At 42.2% G+C, this 27,037-nt stretch overlaps 1 protein-coding gene across 21 annotated transcripts in view; it reads left to right on the plus strand.

The window, feature by feature from the left end:
• The window catches only part of Kiaa0586 (KIAA0586 homolog), a 103,333-nt gene that overhangs the window by 69,313 nt on the left and 6,983 nt on the right, over window positions 1-27,037 (plus strand). For 15 of the 21 annotated variants that reach the window (XR_015622153.1, XR_015622154.1, XM_087554736.1 and 12 more), the window contains 2 exon segments: window positions 10,841-10,995; window positions 14,447-14,555. The exons of the other annotated variants lie outside the window; for them this stretch is intronic. Coding sequence is in view for 13 of the 15 variants with exons in the window: in XM_087554736.1 (XP_087410862.1) it covers window positions 10,841-10,995; window positions 14,447-14,555 (264 nt within the window). In the remaining 2 variants the exon portion in view is untranslated. 21 annotated transcript variants of the gene reach the window in all.

Consider the following 27,037-nt stretch of genomic DNA (forward strand, 5'->3'; position numbering starts at 1 on the left):
TTTGGGTTTTTAGAATTTCTGAAGTATATTTAATTCTAACTCTGTGTGTCTTTGTTCAAGTAACTTAATGCCTCTTTCTGAATTACCTTTTTTTGGTTTTTTAAATTCATTTTTAAATTTAGTATACAAAGTAGTAGTAGGTTTCATTCCTCTGTCTGTGGGTGTGCACAGCAGAGAGAGAGAGAGAGATTGATTCTATGGTGTTCTTATTCTTTTCCACCCGCCCACCTTTGCTGTCCTTCATTCTCAGCTCTCCCCAGTGCCCTCCCTTCTTGCCAGACGGTCTCCTTTTTCTTTCGTGTCCCATGTGCTCCTTTCTTTCACTTGTCCCCACTCCTGTAAGATCTTCTCCTCTGTCTCATGGGCCCCTTCTATGCTAAGAACATATACCAACAGAGGTGGAATGTTATAATTGTCTTTGTGAGTCTTGTCTAGCTTACTTTAACATTACAATCTCAAGTTCCATCCATTTTCTTACAAATGTCATTTTTTCTTTTTTTCTTTACAGTTGAATAAATTTCTGTGATATTTTTATGTTTTTTTTATTCATCCTCTGATAGACATTTCGGCTGTTTCCATTTTTTTTAGCATGTACACAGTACGTCAGTAAACATGGATGCGCACTCTGTGGCAATGTTGCTTTAAGTGGGTGCTCTGGTAATTTTGTCTCTGGTGTTCGAGGACCCTCCACATTGACTTCCATTAAGGCGATATCAGTGGGCAACACATCCCCACCGACAGTGAATAAGCATTTTACTTTCTTTACAGTTTTTAGAATTTATCTGTCTTTCTAATAATAACTATGCTGATTGGGGTAAAATGGAATCTCAAGCAGTTTTCATTTGCATTTCCCTAATGGCTGGGAATATTAAATACTTCTTTGAATATTTATTGACATTTGTAGTTCTGTTTAGAAATTGTTGTCTCTCTGTGTGTGTGTGTGTGTGTGTGTGTGTGTGTGTGTGTGTGTGTGTACGTGTGTGTACGCGCGTGTTCTAGCAGTGTAAGCCTGTGTGTGGGTGTGGAAACCCGAGGTCAGTGCTGACTGCCTCCTTCACAACACTTTACCGTGCTTTCTGGGCCAGTTTCTCTTGCTAAATGTGGAGATCACCACTTGACTGCCTGTCCAGTAAGTCCTTAGGATCCACCTGCCCGTCTTCCCAGCAGTGAGGGTACAGACACAGTACTGCGTCTGGATTTCATATGGCTGCTAAAGATCTGAGCGCAGAGCCTCCTGCCTGCACAGTGAGTGTGGTCCCCACCGAGCTGTCTCCTTGGCCCTTGTTCTTTCTAAGAACTGTCTGTTCAGTTCATTACTCCATTATTGTTGAGATAATTAGTTTTTTAAATAATTTATTTGTTTGGTGTTTACCTATATGTATGTCTGTGACGGTGTCAAATTGCCTGGAACTGGAGTTACAGACAGTTGTAAGCTACCATATGGGAGCTGGGATTTGAACTCAGGACCTATGGAAGAGGAATCAATGCTCTTAGCCACTGAGCCATCTCTCTAGCTCCAATAAGGATTTTTGTTTGTTTTGATTTTAAGCGTATTGTGTGTACAGTTTTTATATTTTGGATATTAATCTCCTGTCTGACATGTAGCTCACAAAGAAATATATTTTCCCCTCTGTAAGCTGCCTCCTTATCTCCTTGTGTAGAAACTGCTTGATTTCTTGTAATCTCATTTGCTTATTCCTAGAATAATTTCCTGTGTACCATAGGCGTTCTTTTCACAAACTGTGACTATGTGGTAAAGACCTGCTTTCTCTAGCAGTTTGAGAGGTTTAGGCCTTTCAGTAGGGCATTCAATCCACTTGAGTTCTGTGCAGCACAAGAACTGTGGATAGTTTTATTCTTTTACAAGTAGATACCCAGTTTCCCCAACACTGTTATAGATAAAGAGGCTGTCCTTTTTCTAATGATTGCCTTTTGTCAAAGATAAGGAGGTGTAGTTGTGTGGGTTTATTTCTGGGTCCTCTTTCACTCATTGCTCTGTGTTAGTTACATGTCTTAATGCTGTGGTAAATACCTTACAAAGCAACCAAGGGAGGATGGACTCATCACTGAAGGAGAGCATGGTGGGAGGCTGCGAGGCTGCTGTTGACATTGAATCCACAGTCAGCTGGGTGATGAACGCGGATCACTTTCTTCTTTTAATCCAGCCTAGGAGCCCTGCCCATGGAATGCTTCAGGCCGTCTTCCCATGCCAGTTAACCTAATCTACATAATTCCTCACAGGCTTGCCCAGAGGCTTGTTTTCTAGGAGATTCTAGATCCTGTCAAGTCGATGGTGCTGACTATCAGAATTCTGTATCTTTCTAATTTGACATCCAATTACCTTTAAGCTATAACTTTCCACCCTTTGTCCCCATAGACTCATGAGCATTTTATAATAAAAAATTCATTTAATCCAAAGCATCTCCATCATTTTTAATCATTACAACATTATTTAAAAGTCCAAAAGGGGATAATTGGGACAATAAGAGGAATGATCAGACCAAAGCAAGACTAAAACTCAGAGAAAGTATCAAGTCCTACAACTTCATTTCCAGTTCTGGGACCTGTGGTGCAGTCCCTGGACTCCAGAGGACGTGGGTAGCTCCTTCACTCTGCCATCTCTGTCACTATAGTGTACATATCCTTATCTTGTGTCAACTGTACTCCATGTCTGGATTGTCCTTGGCAACTGTCCCTTAGTCCTGGTATTTCTAACATTCTGGGTTCTCTATTGTAAATTAGGTCTTCCTTTCGAAGTTTCATGCAGTGGCCTCTCAGGACCTCCAATCCTGCTATGCTTTGCTTTGCCTTGGGGCTTGCTGACATTGTAGTCAGCCCTCCATGATCTCCTTAGACTGTTTTTCATGCTTGCAAAACCAGTGAGGTGATGCCAAGTTTTGTTGCCAGCTTAAGATGGAGCCTGACCCTGACCCTCCATGAGACCACAGTTACATCAGCTTCTGCAGGCAGGCCCTGGAGAAACAGTTCCAGGCTGTCAGAGAACAAGGGAACTGCGTCTGCAGCAGTGTGTTTCAGGTCAGGTGCTCCCCTTTCAAATGAATTGACATTTTTTCACGAAATGGAGCCTTCAGTGGATGGAGCCTTGCCCTCAGGACACCTTTTCTCTTGTGTTAGAACAAAGTAGCAGACTCCTTTAATGGAGCAGTCACCTGAGCAGTTGCAGCTGCCCTCAAACATGTTTCTGCCATTTTCACATCTTTCTGCTTAGCTTCTTTCTCCCTCACATAGACCTAGATTAGAGCAGTTAAACAGTTGCTGCACCACAGATCAACAGTGCTCCTGTCTTAGAATTTCCTATGCCAAACAAATTCGTCCTTTACATTTAAATTCAACCCCACTCAAGTCCTCAGGACGTAGATGAAGCCAAATTCTTTGCCAGAAGATCACAGGGGTGCCATTAACCCAGTTTCCAACAGTCCTCATTCCTTTCGGAAGCCTCATAAACCTCCACTGTTTGTGTTTCTCTTGATAGCTTGTCTTCCAGGCTCCTACCTAGAATGCCCTGTTAACCTCTGCTTACAGTGCCTTTGATAGCCCAGCACTGACAGGCAGCCTGTCACAGTCTTCCTAGAAGTCATGGTCATGTTTACTACAGCAACGGCTCACTTCTCAGTGCCAGTTTCTGCTGTTATGTGGCCTGTTGCTGTGACAGAAGCATTTATTTGGGGTTATAGTTCAAGGGCACAGACATTACAAAAGGGAGGACAGACATGGCAGTAGGCCTGTCGGGAAGAAGGGATCGTGTTGGCTCACAGATCCAGGGCACAGATAACCTGGGAGGGAAGGCCCGGAGCTGGAGTGAGGCTGCTGCTGACGTGGAGTCCTCAGTCAGGGAAGTGAGGAGTGGTGTCCGACAGTGCTCAGCCCCTTGTCCCTTGTCCTCACTCCGGAATGCAGCCCGCCTCAAGGCATGAGGTCCTACGCAGTCTGACTCAGGTGATCCCCACACTCGCCCAAACGCTTGTCTTCTAGGTGATTCTAGTCCTATCCAATTGACAGCATTAACCAGCACAGTCTGTATCTCCCCCTTATTAAACTTAAAATTCTGTGGTAAGGTTTCTTTTTGGTCATGTTGCTTCTATTAAAATGTACTGATTTTAAAAACTAATAATTTAAAAATGCCACACAATAAGAAGACCCACAAAATAAAACATTCTCCCTTTTTGGGTGAGAGATTTTACTAAGCCTTGTTATTCTTAACCCAGTATTAAACTTGAATGGCCAGTTGAGACAGACAGTCCCAAGACCGTGGATACAAGGGTAGCGCTAACATTCATTTAGGTTTTTGAGCTTTCTGGGTAGATGTGGCGGCCTTGATGATACACTCAACAGTCTGATTCCCATGGATAGCAAAATCATCCAAAAGGAACTCTGAAAACACAAAGGCTTCCCTGGAGCTGTGTTAATGCTGGCATCTTCACCAAGCAGGGTAGTGCCGGGCTACCTTATAGCTTCCTAGCAGAAGGGAGATGGATCTTTCTCCCCAGCTTGGCAAGCTCGCGCGCTGTGAGCGATGTGATAATCTAGTCCAGGGGCCTTGCCCGCTTTGACTTGGCCTCAGTGGTTCAGAACAGTCACCCAAGCAGTCAAGCCAGCACTTCGATTGTGAGTCATTTTTGCTGTTGCCACAAGGAGCATCTCGGACAGACATATTCTTGACATTGACTCCTCCAGAGTCCCCAGGAAGAATCTCAGGTACCTTTCAATAGACTTCATACTTCAATTGTGACATTGACTAGAGCAAGGTTACTCACCAAGCAGATCTGATAACACCGGTCTCCACTTGGCCCACGGCAACAGTAGCAGTACCAACAGTTTGATAGACGTCTGGGAAGGCCGGCAGGCGGACAAGTTAATGGTAGGATACATTCCAGAGCCGTAGCAGTATTGTTGGGTTGGTGCTGCTGTCTTTGTGACTGACTGTATTCTTGACCCAAGGCTTGCTAGCCCTTGACACTAGCATGCTGCCAGCATCCTAAGGAGAAATTAACAGATACCACCATGCCAACTCCATAATCGTTTTCTTTATGAACTGTTTATTTTATATGTGTAGATGCTCTGGCTACTTATACATCAGTATACCACACATGTGCCTGTTGCACACAGAGGCCAGCAGAGGGCATTGCCTGGAACTGGAGTCAGGGATGGTTGTAAGCTGCCATGTGGGAGTTAGAAGCTGAACCTGAATCCTCTCCGCATGTGGGTAGCTGTAAAAGGACTTTTAAAGACACACGATCCAGGCATCTTATTCACCTGCTAGAAGCCTGGTTGGGCGGTTTGGAGCTATTCTATCCTATCCCAACATTCAGCATTCGAATACAGAACAGCACTAGACCAACCCCAACAGGTAGCTAGTGCTCTAACCACTGAGCCATCTCTAGGCTGCCTGCCATTAATTCTTAATGTAAACACTTCATTAACAATTTCTTCATATCTCTTCAGACTGTAGGGTGGCTCAATAGAATCCATTTCGTTGGTAGCAATAAATAACTTTTATTTCCATTGTTTAAGCCAAAGGCATGGTTATGCTTTTGCCAGTTTTGGAGAGCCGGCTTCAAATCGCAGTACTCATAGCAATCATTTGGCTAGCATGGTCAGCCCTCTGTGTCCTGGTGCCCGGATAGAATCGTCGCTGGTCCCATGGAGGAGTTACTGCTGACTCCATGCTTAGCTTTCAGTTTGTCCAAGCCCAGGTTCTCTCTCTCCCATATCCGCATCCCCCTTCTCACGTTTTAGTGGCTCTTCTGTCAAATGGCTAGTAGTGGTGACCTCGTTCACTGTGTGTCCAGTAATAGTGCTGATCTCTTCCTTTCCCTTCAACTCACTGGTGGTTTTCATAACTCCTGCATTCTCGTGACAAACCATTGTGGAAAAGTGCATGTTAGTTTTTGTTGCTAATGTAAGACAGGGCAGAGATTAGTGAGTTAGAGTCTCAAAGAACAATACATAGAGTGAAACAGAAAGTTGTTTTTTCTTTTTTTCTTTCTTTAATAAAGAAGATTGGTAATGCCCTTGCCAAACTAACCAAAAGGGAGAGGGAGAGAAGGCATACATTAATAAATATTAGAGGTGAAAAGAAAATAAACAAATTCTAGCAAAGTCCTGTGAATCATTAAGGAATGATGTTAAAAACGTATTTCCCTCCAACACACACCAGGTTTGACAGCGCACACTTTCGATGCCAGCATTTGAAGGCAGAGGCAGGTAGATCTCCATGACTTTGAATCCAGCTTGGTCTACGTAGTGAGTTCCAGGACAACCAGAGCTACATAGTGAGACTCTGTCTTGGGGAAACAAAACAAAACTCTACCAAAACTAAAAACATTAAAAGAAATGGATGAACTTGTAGGTAACTGTGATATCAAAATTAAGTCAAGAAAATAGAAACAACCATAATGTGTTCTTCCCTGGGCCCCTGTGATTGAGATAGCGGTCTCCCTTCTCTGTGTGTAGCATTCCTTTAAGAACCATGGAGAACTGGCTTGGTGGCCATGGACTGCCTTGGTTTGTGCTTGTCTTGAAATATTCTTCTTTTCTCCACCAGATAGACTTTAAAAAATAGACTTGCTAAATATAGGCATCATGGTTGGCAGTATATTAGTGTCAGGACTTAAAAGGTACCAGAGTAGGTTTGGTGAGAAGGCTTAGCAGGTAAAGGTGCTTCCGGCCAAACATGATGATCTGAGCTCAGTTCCCCAAACTCATGGGGGAAGGAAAGAGCCCATTCCCTCAGGTTGTCCTCCACACAGGTACCAGCGCAGGGATTCCCTCCTGCCTCCTACCAAATGAGTAAATGCAGGTTTTAAAAAAGGAGGAAGGAATGTAGTCCGTGCTCTCCTGGCGTTAGGGTTGCTGGTGAAAGATCTGGTGTTCTTCTGATGTTTGCCCTTGAAGGTGAGTTGTTGTTTCTCTTAGAGATTTTAATGCTTTTTACTCTTTGTGGTTTTGGCATTTTGAATATAATATGTTGTAGAGAAGTTCTTTTCTGGACATGTCTATTTAGGATTCTAAATGTTTCTTGTGTTTGGATTTACATTTCTTCTGATTTGGGTAACTTTCTGTTATAAAGCATAGGGAACAGTGTTTAATCATAGCTCCTTTTATTCTCTGAATATATAGGTCTGGTTTCTTGTTCAGAATCCATAGTTCTCAGATGCAGTGGTCCTGCTGGGTTTCCTCATTGATGTTTGACTCTGCCCTCCATTCTGATCTTGTTTCCTTATGCTTGCTTGAGTCTGTCAGGCTTTCTGCTGTGCTTTTGATTAGATTCATTGGGGTTTTTTATTTTTAACTTTTTTTTTCATTTCAATGTCCTTGCTTAAGTTTTATATTACCAATATTCTCATCTGATTTGCTGGCCTTCGCCCGTGTAACCAACTTCCTTTTCTAGGTGTTGGCTTGAATTCACCTGTTTGTTTGTGTCCATTTTCTAAATAACATGAATTTACCACAAGTAGAAAATTCCACAATTGGCCTCATGTGGGACTTTTGACCTTCAGTAAGATTTCATAGTTGTTCTCACGCAGATTCTGTGTCTAATAATTTTGCTGTTATTTTACAGTTTTGATCTTGATAGTAAAGGAATTTTCCATTGTTTTTGTTTATTGTTATAATGAAGAGAAAAGGCGATAGCTTTGCATATTTAATGTTAGTGTCCAGTCATGGCACCAAAGACTTATTAATTCCCATAGTTATTTTAGGATCACCAATACTATTAGTTCTATTTGTCTAATAAAGACAAGAATCCTTTAGAGTTTTTGATGTTTATCATATCATCAGCACAGGCATTTTTAGTATTTTTATCTCAATAACAGATATGCTAATTCTCAATTTATTTGCTAGACAGTTATAGAAAAAATGTTGGGGAAGTGATATAGGACTAGAGAAGGTAATAGCAGAATGAGAAAAAGCAAATATGATACCAGCAACATTAGTTGCTCTACACTTTGTATGTTATTGCCATTATTTCAATTAATTGATTAATTAATCTTACGATGTACTGGAGAATTAAGGAGGTAGTCATTTTAATAAATTGCTTTGTACATATTAACTACTATAGAGCTCAATGAGTGAGTTTTGCTTTGTGCAAAGTCCATTAAAGCAAAACTTGATTTAACATAAAAACTTGAAATAACATAAAAGGTCCAGCAGAGAGTGGCTACTTATTATATGTAGGAAGTGGTCAGCTCAGCAATTCCAGTGAAGGTGATTGCCTTTAAAAGGAAAATGTTCACAGTGCCATTAAGATACTTCATCACACACAAGTTAGGTCATAAATAACTCTTTTTCAGTCTTTAATTATTGATTAAATGAAATTATGCTATATTTAAAAGATAATCAATAAAAAGAAAAAGTTTTCTTAGAAATGTTTGTGGAGAGAGCTGGCTGGCTCAGTCAATAAAGCAATTGCCATGCAAGCATGAGAAGCTGAGATTGAAACCATATCAAGTGGCCAACATGAGGCTGGAGAGATGGCTCAGAAGTTTAAACCATTTGTTGCTCTTGCAGAAGACCTGGCCTTGGTTTCCAGCACCCACATGATGGCTCACAAGCATCTGTAACTCCTGCTCCACAGGATATGATAGTGTCTTCTTGCCTCTGTGAGCACCAGATATGCACATGGAGCACGTAGATGCATGCAGGCACCTGCACTTACACATAAAGTTACCAAAGAAGTCTTTTTTGGTATGCAGGGAAGGGGGGAGTAATGCCAAGCATGATGGTGCACACTTATCACCTCAATGTTGGGGCAACAGAAGAATCCTTTTGGACTTGCTAGCCAGATAGAGTAGGTTAATTCTAAGCTTCAGGCCAAAGAGAATCTTAAAGGCGATTAACAGCATTCCCAAAGATGGAGACCTGAAGTGGTCCTCTGGCTTCTACAAAGTTGTCTTAGTTAGAGTTTTATTGCTGTGAAGTGTAGAGGTAATCTTTATGTACTGTGTGGAAGCATCGCCTGTCAATAAAAAGCTAATGACCAATGAGCTGAGGCGGGTTAGAAGGTGAGACATCCAGAGAGAGAGACAGAGACAGACAGACAGACAGACAGACAGACAGACAGACAGGATTCTGGAAAATAGGCAAGGGGGGGAAATTTCCGTGGGCACTGTTGGAGACAGACTCTTGAACCTGAAGAAAGGTAACTAACCATGTGACATGACTTAGACTAGTTTAAACAAGATAGTTGAGATATAAGCTATGGAAACAAGCCAGAGCTATGGGTCTAGGCATTTATTCATATAAAAGTCTCAGAGTCATTATCTTGGGGACAGAGAAGCTGGGTGGAAAAGCTACAGTAATAGTAAAGAGACACCATGGTCATGGCAACTCTTTTTTTTTTTTTTTTTTTTCCAGAGCTGGGGACCGACCCAGGGCCTTGCGCTTGCTAGGCAAGCGCTCTACCACTGAGCTAAATCCCCAACCCTGGTCATGGCAACTCTTATAAAGGAAAGCATTTAATTGGGGATGGCTTAGAGTTGAGAGGTTTAGTCCATTATTGTCATGTGGGTAGCATGGCGGGTGGCATGCGGGCAGACATGGTGCTGGAGAAGGAGCCGAGAGTTCTACATCTTGATCCACAGGCAGCAGACTATGCCATGCTGGGTGGAGACTGAGCACATGTGACCTTAAAGCCTGTCCCCACAGGGGCACACTTCTCCAACAAGGCACATCTCCTAATAATAGTACCATTGCCTGTTGGCTAAGCATTCAAACACATGAGTCTATGGGTGCCATTCCCGTTCAGACCACCACAACAATCAAGCACCCATGGGTATGTGCACCCATACATGCATGTGCACCCATGTAAACATGAACATGCACACACACACATGCATGCATTAAAATTCATTTTAGAAAGAATATGAAATGTAAAACCAGGAGTTAGAAGCTATCAATTTTAAGTCTTTGTCAATTCACAGCTTTCAGATAATTCATTGAGTTAATTGTTCTTTTCATTGGATTACTTTTTTCCATTGACATATATTCATTCTGCATAATATTAGATTTCATAAAAACATTTTTATAATGCTACATGATGTACTTTGGCCGTTTCCTCTCATGCCCTTTGTGGTGGTTTTGTCAAATTGACACAATCTGAGTCATCTGAGGAGGGAATCTTGATGAGGGATTATGTATCTTCGCTTGGCCTATAGGTATATCTGTGGAAATTATCTAGATTAGTGGGCAGGCCCGCCCACTATGGGTGACATCAGTCTCTGGGCAGAGTATCCTGGATTGTATAAGAGCAGAGAAAGTAGGCTGAGCTCAAGCGTCTCTGCTCTTGACTGTGTGTGTGATGTGCCTTCAAGTTCACAGTGGTTGACTGTAACCTGGCACCATGAGCCGAGTAGACCCTTTGTCCCTTAAGTTGTTTTTTCAGGGTATTTTATCACAGCAACAGGACATGAAAATAAGACGCCCTCTGTCCTCCCCTTTGTCATCCTTCTCCTTCTGTGAGTTCCATGTCTGTAGCAAGGTTATATTTTAAATAGAAAGTACCATATTAAATCTGACTTTTAGTGATAGAAAAGGGAAGCAGGAATTTTGGGAGTTACATGGAAAGGGATGGATGGACTAAATGGCTGATGTTGATTGGACATAATTTGGGATAGTCCATAGATTTGTTTGAACATTGCTGTTTGTGGCTTTGTCTCTAAGATTTGGCTTGAGGATAGATACAAACTTAATACAGCTATTGGGTTGAGGATGACTGCTGTTTCTGAGGGACTGCTTAGGAATACTGGTGATTGTAGCCCATTGCTTACTGTTTTACTAAGTAACACTGACAATTAACTTTTTGTTTACCTGTTTGATATAGGTAATATTTGTGAAGATTTATATGCCACTCATGGTCCAATGAGCTTAAGGGAACTGGAGTTACAACGTGATTCTAACCTTATTCTTCCCATAACACATACAACAACAAAAGTCATTGATGTTAATTTACCAGAAGCAGCTGAAGATTTTTCTCAGGTACCGAAACAAGAACATTTGTACTTTACTTAAAATAAGAATTATAAACTGTATGAGTTCAAGGGCAGCCAAGGGCTACGTAGGGAGACCATGTCTCAAAACAAACAAACCAAAACCAGACTTGATTTCAATACCTAAAACACTTTATGGGGATGGGAGAAGCAGAGACAGTCTTACTATGTAGTCTTTGGTGCTCTCAAGGTGCCAGTGTGAAAGAGGATGGCTGAAAACTCAGAGAAATCCTCCTGCCTCTGCCTGCTGGGATTAAAAGGTTAAAGGTATGCCTCAACACACTCAGATCTTCTAGAATATTCTTAATGGAGGAAGGAAAGAACCAACTCCACAAGTTGTCCTTTTTTTTTTTTGGTTCTTTTTTTCGGAGCTGGGGACCGAACCCAGGGCCTTGAGCTTCCTAGGCAAGCGCTCTACCACTGAGCTAAATCCCCAACCCCTACAAGTTGTCCTTTGACCTACACATAGATACTTGTTAGCATAGTTCCCTGCCCACACAAGATAAAATGAAGTTTTTAAAAATAAAAACTATATATAAAAATCCTGACCCGGGGTTGGGGATTTAGCTCAGTGGTAGAGCGCTTGCCTAGCAAGCACAAGGCCCTGGGTTCGGTCCCCAGCTCAAAAAAAAAAAAAAAAAAAAAATCCTGACACGTAGTTAAGTCACTATTATCATTTATAACTCTGCTATATAAAAGCCAGCTCAGTGATTCATGCCTATTAAGGATTTCATGTTTATAGCTTTAAAATATATACAATATGTTCCACGAAAGCATAATAATTTTTAATGAGTGAAACCAACAGCCCATGAAACCTTGTATATTAAAAAATTAGGATGCTTGTTCTCGAAGATTTTAATCTAAATAAATGCTCATGGTAATAAATACAGTTTTATATTCATGGTTAGCAATTTATTCCTCATTGTGAATTAATTTATTCAATCAGTATTCATTGCATGGTAATTTATAACATTCTATGATAGCAAGGAAGAACATTAAAAATATATAATAAAAATTGCTTATAGAATACAATATTATGTAGGGTTTGTTATTGCTAATCTGTGTTCAAACAAAGATCAGGAAAAGCTAATAAATATGCTAATGGTGTCTGCATTAAAGAAAAGATTTTGTGACTAAAAGGCACCAACTTCCTGAATGCAATAGCAAGAGCCCTGCTGATGACAACGAGAATGAAATAATTAGTTTATCAAAAGTAAGAACTACTCCCAAGCACAGTACTAAGAGAAGGAAAAGTAGCAGAGTGGAGGACTTAGCTAGAGCATGGAGAGGATCAGAGAGCTAAATGTGAGTACAGTGCAACTCACAATGCACAGGAGGTCTGCACACACTCATCCAGAAGATACTGAGCGGTCAGTCAGCATGGAATGGTGTGAGACCCTAGGAAGTGCAGTCAAGGCAGCGAGCCACATTTGCGTCTCAGCAGAAAGCAGAAGGCTCAGGCTGCCGTGCATCTCCCTGCAAGGATGCGGGACACCTGAGCTCTAGTGCACTGCTGGCTGGGAATACAGAGTGGTATAGACGCAGCTGACACGTGACATAGACATTTTAATTCCTAAGAAAATAGAGAACAGATGAGTGTCCATAGGAACTTGGTTTTGTATTAGCCCAACTCGGAAACAACACAATGCTAAGCAAATGGTGACTGGATAAAGTATATTATGTTATATACTCTAGAATACCACTATTCCCAGGGCACTGTGAGTGTGGGACCTCTTGAGATATACACGAATTTCATTTATTTATGTATTTACTTACTTACTTTTTATTGATTCTTTGTGAGTTTTGCATCATGCACCCCAGTCTCATTTCTCTCCGCATTCCCCATTGCCCTTGGCTCTTGCAACCTCCCACCCCCAAAATAGAAAAAAAAATGCACATATACAAGCAAACAAAAACAAAGCATAGAAAATACTTCATCATGGAAGCTGTAGTGTGTCACAGCATGTCCCACCGAATAGCCCGCTATCCACACATCTTCACTTGTAAATCTTCATTGCAGTGAATCACTGGTCTGGCTCAAGATCTCTGGCTTCTGTGACACCATCACTATTGGATCCTCACTAGCCTCCTCGAGGTCATCCTATTGCTGCTCTGTGTTACTCTGAAAGGCCTTGCAGCTTTGGGCCCTTTCACATGTCTCAACCATTCCCAGATGATACAGATTTTGGGGTGGCCCAACTCAGAGCCCTAGGCTGGGCCTGTGTTGTAGCTGAGCTGGTCAGCCTGCTGGCTTTTCCTCATCCACACCACAGGGCAGGCAAGCTCTCCAGCACTGCTCCTGCTAGTGCTGCCATCAGCAGGAGGCAGAGTCAGCTCTCATGTTCTCACGCCCTGGGGCCAGCTCAGCCACACCATGCCTCCAGAGCCAGCTCCACTGTGCTGCCAGTCAAGGCATAGGCCCCACTCTCACAAGGGCTGAAGCCTGTGAGGGGCTGGGCCAGCTCGCCCACTCTCAGGGCTGGCTAACCTGTGCCTTCCCTATCAGGGCCAGCTTCACTGTGTTGCCCAGGTGAGGTACAGGGCCTGCTCTCGCAAGTGCTATGACTAGTGAGAGGACAGGGGTAGCTCTTTCCCACTCTCATGCCCTGAGCTAGCTCGCCTGACTACTTCAGGTGGTGGGAGAGGGGGGACGAGAGGGCATCTCCCCTATACTCATGCCACCTCATGGCCAGTGAGTATCAGGCCAGCTCTCCCATGGCTTTGGGGCAGACTCATCTATTCCCCCTCTGCCAGGGTCAGGTCTACTATGCTGCCCAGGTGAGGTGCAGGGCCTGCTCTTCTAAATGCTGCAGCAGGAGGAACAAGGGCCAGCTCACTGCCTCTCATGACCCCAGAGCCAGTTTTTCCAACTGCCAAGGGCGGGGGGGGGGAGGCATTTCCCAAAAATAATCACATTGAGTAAAAGCTAATGCCTTCTCCCCACAAAAATATACATTGATTCCATTTAATAAAATTCTAGTCAAATACTTGTGATCCATGAGGCTTGAGCTCATGAGGCTGAGTTAAATACTTGAGCTCATGAGGCTGAGTTAAAGGATCATATGTTTGAGATCTGTTTTAAAAAAAAAGGAAAAAGAAAAGAAAAGCTAGAAATGCAGTGTAGTCTGTAACAAGCATTTCAGATGTTGGCTTTGCGGGAAGGATGGCGTGGGTGCCTTTGTTGCCCTGTCACCTGCATCTGTCACTTTGGAATCACAGTGTCATAAATCCTAGCATCTCTGTGTTACCTAGGAGGTGTGACAGTCACAGGAGGGATGGACTTGACACTCGCACTCCGTGAACTGTGCCTGAAGTCCAGTCACAAAATAGCTACTCGAAAGCAAGTCACAGTCTCAAATGTTTATATAATAGAACCAGTTTAACGCAACAGATTTTAACTTAAAAAGTAATATTATGGCTTCGTTTCTTAAATTCTTTAGTACCAACAAAAGCAAGATACAGACATTAAACAAGTTGAACACAAGCCAATACAAAGACATCTAACCGGTGTAAGAAATAAATCTGACAGTTCACTTTCACAACATCAAGGTAAGCTATTTTTATCAGATAGTGATATTTTATTTAAATAATCATGTTAATTAAATAAATATTTGACTATATGGGTTAGATCAAACTTGATATTGATATCCTGATAATGAACAAATATATAATGAAGATATTTTTTATGTGAATCTCATTCTTGTCTCCAGGAGTTATTTATTTTTCCCTCATTTAGTATACTTAGATAAAGAATCATATATTTGACTATAAGATTTGTTTGTTCTTTTATTTAATTAATAAACAGTATTTCTAATGGGTTTTAAAACCCTTTGTCACTGTTCTTTCCAGTTAAGGTTACTGACATTAATATGCTGTGTTAAGAGGCTGGAGAGATGGCTCAGTGGTTAACAGCACTGGCTGCTCTTCCAGAGGTCCTGAGTTCAAATCCCAGCAAACATGTGGTGGCTCACAACCATCTGTAATGGGATCCGATGCCCTCTTGTGTGTCTGAAGACAGCTGCAGTGTAGTCACATGTAAATACAATAAATAAATCTTTAAAGAAATATGCTGTGTTAAGATCGTTAGTGTTATAAGCCGTCAGGAAAATGCAATGTGAAACTACTTTACTTCAGTCAGAATATTATCAAGATGCGTGAGCAACCAACAGCTGGCAAAGATGTGGGGAAAGAGCGGCCTCGTCTGCCCTGAGGGTGTAAACTGGTACAGCTTGTGGGAATCAGTGTGCAGGTTTCTCATGAGTGAAAACAGAGCTTCTGTACTCCTGTGTTTTGGCCCTATACCAGAGGACCCTTAAGTCAGCAGCTCATGGAGATGGCTATCCATCCAGGTTAATTGCTCAGTGTTCACTCTAGCTGGGAAATGGAGTCAGCCTGTGTGTGCATTAACACATGAATGATTTAAAAGATGGTACTTACACACTATGGCGTCATATCCTGCTGTAGAGAAAACTGCAGAGGCTGGGGAAGGTGGTCCAGTGGGTGCCATGCTCAGTGCATGATGAGTCTTGAGTTTTGACCCCACTCTACATTACAGCCCGATGGGTTAGTGAGTACTGGGAGCTCCAGCACTGAGTGGCAGAGGCAGGAGAATCCTGGCGACTCATTAGCGTGTCAGCCCAGACAAACCAGCCTCAGAATATAAGATGGAGAAGGGATTGAGGAAGATGCTCTGACATCGTGTATGTCTGACCTTCTGCACAAGCACACACCAGCATACTTACTCCCCATCCCACATACACTAAAAAGAAACATGAAATCAGGACATTTGCAGGAAAGTGGACAGTCTAGTAAATGTAGACCAGGCTAGCCTATAACTCAGAAATGCACCTGCCTCTATTTCCTCGGTGTTGGAAATAAAGGCATGTGCAATTATGCCCAGTCCAGGAGGAAATTTTACTTAGAAAATTACCTAAGGTTACCTTAGTATTTTTTCATCTAATTTTACATCTAATACGAAAATATAACTTGGTGTAGTGGTACCTGCTTTTAATCACAGAATTTGGGAGGCAGAGGCAGGTGGATCTCTGTGAGGCCAGGCTGATCTTCAGACGGAATTTAAAGATATTCAGAGCTGCTCTAGTAAGACCCAGTCTTGGAGGACAAAACGATTAGGCAAGTAGGCCTATTTTAGCTTTGAGTATAAATAAGTAATTTGCGTAGATAAAAAGCTTCCCTTCATAGTTGATACATATATAATCAGTCAGTGTACCCTTGAAAGTCATTGCCTTTTCCCATAAAATGTGTGCACTTGGTTTATTTCCCTCCTCTTCTGAGGTTCTGAAACACTTTCAAGCATGTCAGAGAATAAGAGTCAGGTGCCAGAATAGTCTGAGGCCCTTGTGACCTTGGGTGACCGTGAAGGAATTCAGTCCTCTCTTGTACACAGAAATCTTAAAACAAGGGAATCTGCCCCATCACAAGGGAATTAAAACCACATCTTTTCTGGCAAGTAAATGGTTGTAAGATCACTCGAATCCTAATAATGACCATCATACAATGGAGTCATGTATTTTCCTCTGAAGTGAATAGTGGCTTATTGTGTGTATAAAAGGAAATGGAGCTAATTACTAGAAGTCACATTTCCTTCAGTGAGCTAGCCCTCACTGAGAGTTGATGCAACACCAGCTGAGGCGCAGGCTCTAACACCATATGGCTGAAGAACTGCCAAGCTCTTGCTTTAACATAAAGGGAAAATTCATTACCATGATAGGTCTGTGGAGTATCATAAGAATAGGAGCTTTTCAAACTGGAGCTGTGGCAAACGCTACAGACAGGCAAGAGGTTAGCCTGGTCTAGTGCCACAAAACACAAGGAGTAAGCAAACCAGCAATAGCGGTAATGCTGGTGTCCTTTCATTTAAGACTGAATGTGTTGGGCGTGTCCTTTGGCCCCGAGCTAGTGTACTAGTCACCTGGCCAGCATGTTTACATGAAAGCCACTTCTTCAGAAACTGACTTTCATCGTATTTTCCCACTTTTTTTGCTGTTTATTTCCTGCCTACCTTACACTGTTCTATCACAGAGTGTGATTCTAACTCAGTGTAGGATAATTAGCAAACATAAATATTTCTGTCTGTTTTAAAGATGTTTCTGTGCAAGCAAAATAATTTTTGTTTAATAAAATTACTAATTTCGCTTTTTTAATTGAAGTACAGCTAAAGTACAATTCCTACCAGAATTATCATTATTTTACTAACTTTTTCCCAATTTTAAGGTCTGGTGGCCATTTCAACATGTGAGTAGTGGGAAAGTTACCACAAGCAAAGCACAGAACAGACATGTAGGTCTCAGAGAGGAGATGATACGGCGCAGACGAAAAGCACACCTAAAAGTCTTATATCCAAACTGGTAACAAGCAGTGTCTGAGTGTCATGTGCCTTCTACAGATTTGTGCTTTCCTAATCCAAATTCTCAGAGTCCATGTCCCCCAAGCAGAAATATGATCAGACATAGAACAGACATCTCTACCCCTAGTACCAACTTGAGTTTTACTTGGTGTTTATTGCTGTGAGGAGACACCATGACCATGGCAGCTCTTAGAAAGGAAAGCGTTTAATTGTGTCTGGCTTACAGGTTCAGAGGTTTCGTCTATCGTCATCATGGTGGGAAGCATGGCAGTGTGCGGGCAGACATGGTGCTGGAGGAGCTGAGAGTTCTACATCTGGATAGTCAGGCAGGAAGAGAGAGAGAGAGAGAGAGAGAGAGAGAGAGAGAGAGAGAGAGAGAGAGAGAGAGAGAGACACTTGGCTTGGCTTGCGTATTTGAAACCTTAAAGCCCACCCACAATGACACACTTTTTTTTTTTTAAAGATTTATTCATTTATTATATAAGTACACTGTAGCTGTCTTCAGACACCAGAAGAGGGCATCAGATCTCATTACAGATGGTTGTGAGCCACCATGTGGTTGCTGGGAATTGAACTCAGGACCTCTGGAAAAGCAGTCGGGTGCTCTTAACTGCTGAGCCATCTCTCCAGCCCATGACACACTTCTTCTAACAAGGTCACATTTACCCCAACAAGGCCACACCTAACAGTGCCACTGCCTCAAAACTGAGCATTGAGTCTGTGTGCCTGTGAAGATCATTCCTCTTCAAACCTCCACATCGTCTTGTGCATCAGTTGATGTGATGACATCTGCATGCAGGCAGGGTCGTAATCCTTACGAAGAAAAGACTCTTCTCTGGAGCACTAATGGGTTTTCAAACAGGCTGGCCTTGAACTCACAGAGATCCACCTGCCTCTGTCTGCCTTCTGAGTGCTGGATTAAAGGTGTGCACCACTACTGCCCAGCATCAGATGATTATTTTACCTTTAGCTTCTGTATGAAAAGTCTGAACCTTTGATTTAAAAGAGGCTCGAGTATAGATCATCTAGGAAGGAAGTGTACACAATTCAGTCAGTTCTTTAAGAATGAACTAAACAGAGGGCCACAGAGACAGCTCAGCCAGCCATCACTAAGGCTGACCACCCGAGTTAATCTGCTTACATGGTGGAAGGAGAGAACCAACTCCCCAGTTGTCCTTTGCCCTCGATGGTATGTGTTCTTCAGGCCCTTGAGTAAATAAGTATTTCACAAAGATTCAAGCAAAGGATGGGGATGTGTGTGATGTATTATATCTAGGAGAGCTGTATGCATGGGTACATCCTTTTAAAGGGGGCCGAATGCATAAAGGATTACATTAGAAAGTAAGCCATGTAGGTCGGAGTAGACGGCAGTTTTCAGGAAGTGGCTCTCTCCTTCTACCATGCGGTCCCGGGACTAAACTTGGGTTGGCAGGCTTGGCAGCAAGAGCCTTTCCCTATGGAAGCCCCTCAAAGTCACTGAAGTGGCTTTGTGTAGGTTGACAGCATCTTCATGTCTTATTACTAATGAAGTAAACAGTCCTGGGGACAGGCAAAACTTGGGTTGGCGTTGTCTCTACTGGTAGTCTCTACCTTTCAGTGTGCGAGGGTCTCTTACGCAGCACAACTCCTCCTACAGAATTGACCCATTACAGGTTAACGTGTTACCTGGGCTGCTCCAAGCGTGATTACTTATCAAATGCTTTCAGCCAGCATAGTAGTACGTTTCTCTCCTCGCCCACGTCTACCTGGTCATATACTGGAAATTGATTATCTTAACTGAGCATCAAAACAAAGGACTGATAGCTGTGAGGGGTATTACGCTGGCAGAGTTAGCCACTCTTGTGTTGCTGGTCGGTGTCTGAAGATGCTGCTTCTAAACTGGAACAGACATGAACTTTTATAATTAAGACCCAGATTCTAGGCTTCTCGTTGGCACTACCTAAGGTGAAGACTGGGAGTTGTGGAAGCTTAGCTGGTGCCCACACTGTTGGGCTGTATAGCACAGAGAGCGTGCAGTCTGGAGTCAGGCTCCCTAGGTTAAAGCCATCCTCAGCCAGTGAGTTTGAACAAGTTGCTTTTAACCTCTCTGTGCTTTTCTGACCTGAGGTATGATACAGCCTTCATTAGGTTGATACAGTCATTAAAGGAAAAGTGCCCAAGATGTGGCATATTAGAAGCATGGAAGTCGTAGCTATAGCTAGCATGACTGTATGGAGGGAACTGCTTCTTTCCCCTACTTATAACATAAGCGGCTGCTCTTCATCAGGAACTGAACCCGTGCTAGTCCTGAGCGTTAATGATGTTGGTGAGAAAGCTCTAGGGGGGTATGTGTTCTGTGTGACTTTTGGCAAACATTGTTTCCACAGCATTTGTTCTTCACCAGGGAATATAAAGTTAGGTTAGGTAAGGTATGTTTAGATTTGTATATGCTGTGTGTCCATATTGTTTTCCTCACCACAGTTGTGCATTGACTTGTACACTGTCTAGTTAAATCTAGCATGGCTATTAGAAAGGGGGTGCCTTTCACGCCATAACCTTATCTTTTGGCAGGTAATGTTTTTAATAAATCGTATTCTGTCAATAGTTCTCTTCTTTTGTGTGTGTTTTATACATGTGAGTGCATGTGACATGTGTCTATGTGGAAACTAGAAAATGAACTCAGGTGTCCTTATTTTAACCAGGCTAGCTGGCCAGAGTGCTCTCAGGATCTGTCCATCTCTAGGGCCATAGCTATGTGCAGTTTCTAAGTGGATGTGGGAACTCAGCTTGTGTGGCAAGGGCTGGGCCATCTCTCTGGGTCCAGCTCTCACAGTTTAAATTAGAAAGAAAAGATCATTCAAGACTCAACAAGTATTGCACACCGTGACACCCTGGTTCAGCCTGGATGTGAATACACAGGTGTGGAAAAACCATACATTTCTCAGAGAAAAAAACTTAACCCAAAACTAATGACAAAAGGCAAGCAGAGGAAACATCTTTTAAAGAAAAAATAAAGGAAAGAAGTACTTTCTTAAAGATGTTTGTATGGAACCATAATTACTCTTCAATTTAAGATGGAGGGCCATTAAATGTGCAATAGAGCAGTAAAGCCAGTAATGTACGCATATGTATACATACACTGCTGTTTGGAGTCATGCTATCGGAAGGCAGGTGGGGACATGGACACTTTTCTTTCTGTTAATATAATTGCAATGATACCTTATCACCTAAGAATCTAGGGACTTATTTAGATAGCAGTGTAGTTCTGTTGGGAGACTTTCATGCCAATGAGAACTTAGGCGATCCTGGAAATACTATGTTGACTATTTTCTAATTACTGTGTCATTGTAATCAATCATAGATGATGCCACTTTCCTGAAATGGTTTAGCCTGTTTGTGTTCATAACACTTTACAGGAAGTAGCACAAAATTAGTTTCCATGAATTTCTTTTTTTTTTTTTTCGGAGCTGGGGACTGAACTCAGGGCCTTGTGCTTGCTAGGCAAGTACTCTACCACTGAGCTAAATCCCCAACCCCTCCATGTATTTCAGTAGTGTCAAAAAATGCATATATTCTACAAATGAAATACTTATTTTTGGCAAAAAAAAAAAAAAAAGAAAGAAAGAAAAGGAGAAGCCAACACTACACCAAGCTGCAATTAATGAATATAAGAATTTAGAAATCAAAACTTTGTTTAGTCTGAGGAAAAACAGTTCTTTCAACTATATCCACATGGCTTCTTGTTTGTATCAACTGAAGGCGACTGTTACTGTCTTGTGTGAATTCTCTGGGGCAGGGGCCTGACTTTGTTGAATGAGCCAATTGTTTTCCTTTGTGTTGCCCATCTTGTAAGTTCCATCTGGTTTGTATCAGAATGTTTTCACAGCCAGCTGCTGCTGCCTTCCCTGTATCCTGACACTCCTCACCGGTGTGATGGTCTGATGCCCTGTGCGGCTAGCTGGGCTCGGAGCTGAACAGAGTAGCGGCGAGGTAGACTCCTGACAGCTCTCATTCCCACTCGTGTCTTATGCAGGAGCAGAAGCCCACCCTCCTTCCCCATGCCTGAAACTTACCACAGTGGTGCATCTTTCAAGCTCCTGTTTTAGGGCATGGAATGTTGTTGTTCTTATTTTCTGGTGGCTTCCTGTGTGTGTGTGTGAACGCTCATTTTTCATTCTGTGACTCTTGTAAAAGTTACCAGGCCCAGCCCTAGGGAGGAGAACTGGCCACTGTCAGATTTAATTTTCATTGTCAGACTTAGGAGTGGCTAATGTGGCTAATATAGCAGAAACTACTTTTAAGAGGGCACAATGATATCATGGATTTTTACTGATAATCATGAACCATAATTTTGGAGAAATTTTCATGTTTAGGAAGGATCCTCATCTCAGAAGACAGATTTTCTGTCTGGATTTTACTGGCGCTAGCTCCAACTTGCTTTGTAAATATTGCTTTTTGCATTCAGGTCTTTTGTAGCTGCCAAGTGTCACATGCAGAACATGGCAACTGACTTTGCTGCAGTCTGTGAACTGGTGTAGGATTGTCAAGTGAGATCACAGGAGTGAGCGTTGAGTATGAGTTAGTTACAGTCAAATGCAGTGACAGTGCCCGTCCTCAGGAGACAGTGAGGAGGATGGACAGAATGTAGGAAGAGCTCAGAAATGTTTTTGAGATTAGTTAAAGTTAGTTTGTTTTTATTCAATTTTTTTCTTTTTCTACTTATGGTTTGTTTTTTCATTAATGTAGGTAGCTAATTGTCAGCGCCATGGATAGTAAAAACAAAAACTAATCTTTGCTTCTGAAGAGGTTCGTGCATAGCATATTAGAATTTACAGGAGTTCATATTTGAATTCAGCTTGGCAGCAACAAAATGTTACATCATCATTAAGAAACAGTTATAACTCAAATATACTCCCTTTTAATTGCTGAAACTAACCTTTTGGTTTTTCCGACTTTAATTTTTATGCCTGAATAACATACACGTATATAGAGAAGTCCACAGGCCTCTGAGCCTCTGAGAACCAGCACCAGCCGAGCACACGTGCACAGCCAGTGTCCAGTTGGGAGATGAGCTGGGGGCCCCGGCCTCCTGTTCTCTCTCCATCCTGCCCTCTTCCCACAAGGACCTGCCACTGTCCTGACTTTGAGGCCTTGTTTGATTGTGCATTTTTTGTAAATGAGATCATACCGTGTGCGTGGCTTCTTTCATAGGCAAACCTATGGTAACTTTTTAAAGGTTCTTTTCATTTAAAACCATTATGGTATGCGTTTATAAAACGTTGTCTGGGGTTTGTTTTAGTAGCTGTCTCACAGGCGACTGAACCAACAGGAAGTTCGCTGTAGATAAAGCTGTCTACTAAAACATGGCCCCCAGTTCTCCACCAGACTATAGTGGTGGAATGTCCCTCAGGACATCCTTGCCCCTAAAAGAAAGGCAGTCCATGACATAATACTACAGAGCAATGCGTTCACCTACCTAACTGCTTTTTAATGAGCTTTAATAGTTAAATGTACATTATTAAAGTAAACTGTGGCCTGTATTCAGAGTAGATGGGCGCGTCATCGGTTTCCTGAGTTAACCAGCAGTTGGATAGATGCTTCTGTGCCACCAGATGCTGTCTCTGAGAGTACTGTTGTTTCAGAGAGGTGATGTGCCTACTTAGACACAGAGCCAACAACAGCCTAATTTATAAGGTTGCTTGTTTAAAAACACTAACATGGTTTTAATGTATTTTTAAATACCCTTATACAGTCTTAGTTTTTCTTTTTTGTGAACTCAAATTTGTATTAAAATTGAATCTATCCTGAGTGTTTTTAACTTTGTCTCCTTATTTGTTTTAAATTCTGAAGATTCATTTCAAAATTCACATTTTGTTTTATGGATGAAAAGCTTTTTTTTGAGAGGCTTCATTCATATATCCCTGGTAGATAAGGAAGGGTCTTGTAGATTGTTTTGTTTAATAATATTCTGTGGTAGAGTTTACTTTTTAAATTTTTAAAAGTTTTTCCACGTGGTTGTCTTGCCTGTGTTATATGTGGACACATGTGCCTGCTACCCAGAGGACATTAGAGCCCCTGAATTGGAGTTGTGGGCAGTCGTAAACTATCATGCCAGTGCTGGGAATTAAACTTGGCCCCTCTGCAAAAGCAACAAGTGCTTATGACCACTGAGCCATCTCTCCAGCCCCTATTTATTTTTATTTTAAAGTGTGTGAGTGAGTGTGTGTGTGTTTGTGTGAGTGTGAGTATGTGTGTGAGTGTGTTTGTGTGTGTGTGTGAGTGAGTGTGTTAGTGTGAGTATATGTGTGTGAGTGTGTGAGTATATGTGTGTGAGTGTGTGTGAGTGTGTGTGAGTGTGTGTGAGTGTGTGTGAGTGTGTGAATAAGTGAGTGTGTGAGTGTGTGTGTATGTGTGTGAGTGTGTGTGAGTGTGTATGTATGTGTGTGTATGAGTGTGTGTGAGTGAGTGTGTGAGAGTGTGTGTGTGTGAAGAGAGAGATAGTATGGTATTAGGAACATGTGGTAGGCAAGCCCTATACTACCAAGCTGTATGTTTCTTTACCCATACCTTACCACTTTTAATTAATACTGCAAGGCTACAGGATTGTGAGTGATTATCTAAAACAAGACTAAAGTACTGAAATAAGGAATATTGAGGAGAAGCCGAGTGGACAAGTCCATGTCAGAACGTATCTGTACATCGCTCTCCTGGCCTAGGGCTCCGTTTCCAAATGTCAAGTCACTAGCTCTTTATTCCGCCTGTCTTCAGACCTTCATGTAAAGGCTAACAAGCCTGTTCCAAGTTACACCCATGATATAGAAGCTTGTATGCATGGTAGACTCACTTTCCAGTCCGTATTATCCACTCGAATGTCCATAGAAATGTATAGATCAAACAGGCCCGCCTCCCACCCTCTGGCTTCAGTACCAGCTCATACTGGTTCTCCATGGAGCACCAGGATAAGGTGAGGTCAGGCAGCAGCCTGCAAGCCTGGTCACTGGCTCTCAAATGACACGAATTTGGTTATCTTTCCTCAGCTGGAGAGCAAGAGCCCCCTTCAGACTCCCACCCCCTAACACATAGGAGCTTAGAAGCTGCTTCTTGTCAGAGAATAATTTAGTCAGCTCTAACATCCGTGTAGCAGATTCTATTAGTAGTATTATTATGAGATACCATGATTTTTCCCCAGTTTTGGTGGAGTGGTGTTTTGTGTTTTTGTAAAGAGTATCCCCTCATTTTCTCTAAGAATTATTAATTTTTGATTTATTAATTTGTATATCTTACGTTTAAGAGGATTTTGTCTACATGTGTGTAAGTGCAGTATGTGTGTCTGGTGCCACCAGAGGCCACAGAGCTTGCCTGATCTCCTGGAACTGGAGTTACTGATGGTGTTAGGTCACCATGTGGGTGCAGGAAACCCCACGCAGGTCCAATGCATCGAGGGCTCTTAACCCTGGTCTGTGATGGCAGCACCGGCAGTCGTGATGGCTCCTTAACCTGGCCCTCGGGAGTGTGCTGGCTTATGGAGGACCCTGCCCCTCAGGAGGGACTGCCCCTTTCCTCCCACTCTGTGGGCGCAGCTGGTTCTTCAGTAGAAGGGCCTCACCCCAGTGCCGATATTTTCAGTCTGTTAAGCCAGAGGGACCAGGCAGTAGGTTCTCTCCTCACTCTGGGAGACTCAGGCAGAGCAGGAAGTGAGCAGTGGTGCAACACAGTTACTTTAGGTCTCAGGAACTCATGTCAAGGGTGGGTGTTCAGTTTCAGCCTCTGCAGATTTTGAATATCTGAGTGACTTGTATTTACCATGCTCTTCATAAAACCACATTTCCCTTTAAAATATGTTTGTGAACTTTGGTCCTTTTTTCTTGATTTGTTCTGTGTATTTCATATTTTAAATCACTCAATTTTCAGATGTTTCCTGTAGTGTAATTTAAACTTAATGTCCCCAGTCTGACTGTGTGGCCCAGAGTAATGAAATGTGTAGTGTTTATAATCTTTGTAATTTCTTCTTTAAAACCAGCAACTTACTATATAGCAGTGGTTCTCAATCTTCCTAATGCATCACTACAGCTCCTTGTGTTGTGGTGACCCAACCATAAAATGATTTTTATTGCTACTTTATAACTGTAATTTTGCTACTGTTATGAATCGTAATGTAAATCTCTGTGTTTTCTGGTGGTCTTAGGCGACCCCTGTGAAAGGGTTGGTGGACCACTGCCATTAAACTTTTGACTATGTGCTACAGACGTGAGCCATTAAGTCTGGCCTACTTCTTACAGTGTCTCTCACTAACATCTCATCTGCTTATAAAGTTTACCTGGAATTCTTGTTGAATGAAAGAAAGCCCCAAGGCCCGGAAGCTGGCCCAGTGATTGAAGCCCTTCACCACTGATGGCGTGAGCTCAATCTCTGGGACCCCTGTGGGGAAGGAGAGAAATGACTACCAAAACTGTGCACACACGTGTCCCCAACACACAAATATAAATACAATTGAAATTGTAAAAGAGGCTTGAGAGGCAGTTTTGTGTCATAGAGAAACTGGTAGAAGAAATACTACTTGTACTCTGTGACATTGTCCCCTATTGCTCAGCTCCAAGAGTTTGTTTGAAACAATAGTTGGTGCTTGTTGTTGGCTGTATTTTGGAGCGCAGGCTGACACTGTGTTATTGTCGTGGTTCAGTTCTTGGTGTTCAGGGAATTTTATTGGCCTGAGAACTATAGGTTAAATAGTTTTATCTAAAACACTTGGGACAGGAATGTTTTTTAATTTCAGAATATTGGCATATACATAATGTTAACTAGGGATGGTACTCGGGATTAAATATGAAATTCACTGTTTCAGATATACCTTACCTCATAGCTTGGAGATGATTTTATACAATATTTTTTAGTCCACAAAAATGGCTGTGGCCACAACATGAGGTCAGATGTGGAATTTTCCATTTGTGAGTTGGCTGTCAGATTTTGCTGATTTTTGGAGCGTTTGGTTTTCAGAATTTTAAATAGGAAAATTCAGCCTGTATATGGGCCACAAATGATTTCACTTTTCTCTGCTTTTCTTCCTTCCTTGACACGAAGAGATGCCTGCTAATTGCATTTAACTGCTCTTCCCTTGGCCCAATAGTATGTGGCCCTTTGCTGCTCGAGAACTGGTTTTTCAGTGTGGCCTCACCTGGCTAGGACAGAAGAAATGATAACTTCTTTTTGTAATGATTAAGTCCTTAGGCGAGTTATAGAATGCAGATTATAACCATTTGAGAAACAGCTCATGAGTTTCGTTCCCTTTTTTAAGAATTGGTTTAACTTTGCAATTAACTACAGTTTTGTCCATGGTTCTTTGCCTCCTCTAATCTCACCTTTTGTATAAAGCTAAGAATCTGTTAGGCAAGGTCTCTTTTGCTGATAGTCATTACATTCATGTGCTTGACGTCCTTCTTTGCTAAGGTCACTGTATGAAGCATCTGTTGACCTGGGTTTGTGGGAGAAATTAATGGATGAGTGCATTTGGCCTGAGTTCTTTTGTGAGTAGGAATTGTGATTATTTCTATGCTTACTGATATTTTACTGGGGGAAGGCAGAGCTTTGTTTTACCACAGCTCCACTGGTGCTGTAGGCAGGACACAGAATGAGTCCAGTGTGTGTTTTGCCTGTACATGTACAGGTGAGGTTGCTACTTTAAAAGTCT

Source organism: Rattus norvegicus, chromosome 6 (assembly GCF_021556685.1).
Source record: "Rattus norvegicus strain SHRSP/BbbUtx chromosome 6, alternate assembly SHRSP_T2T, whole genome shotgun sequence".
Taxonomy (NCBI): domain Eukaryota; kingdom Metazoa; phylum Chordata; class Mammalia; order Rodentia; family Muridae; genus Rattus; species Rattus norvegicus.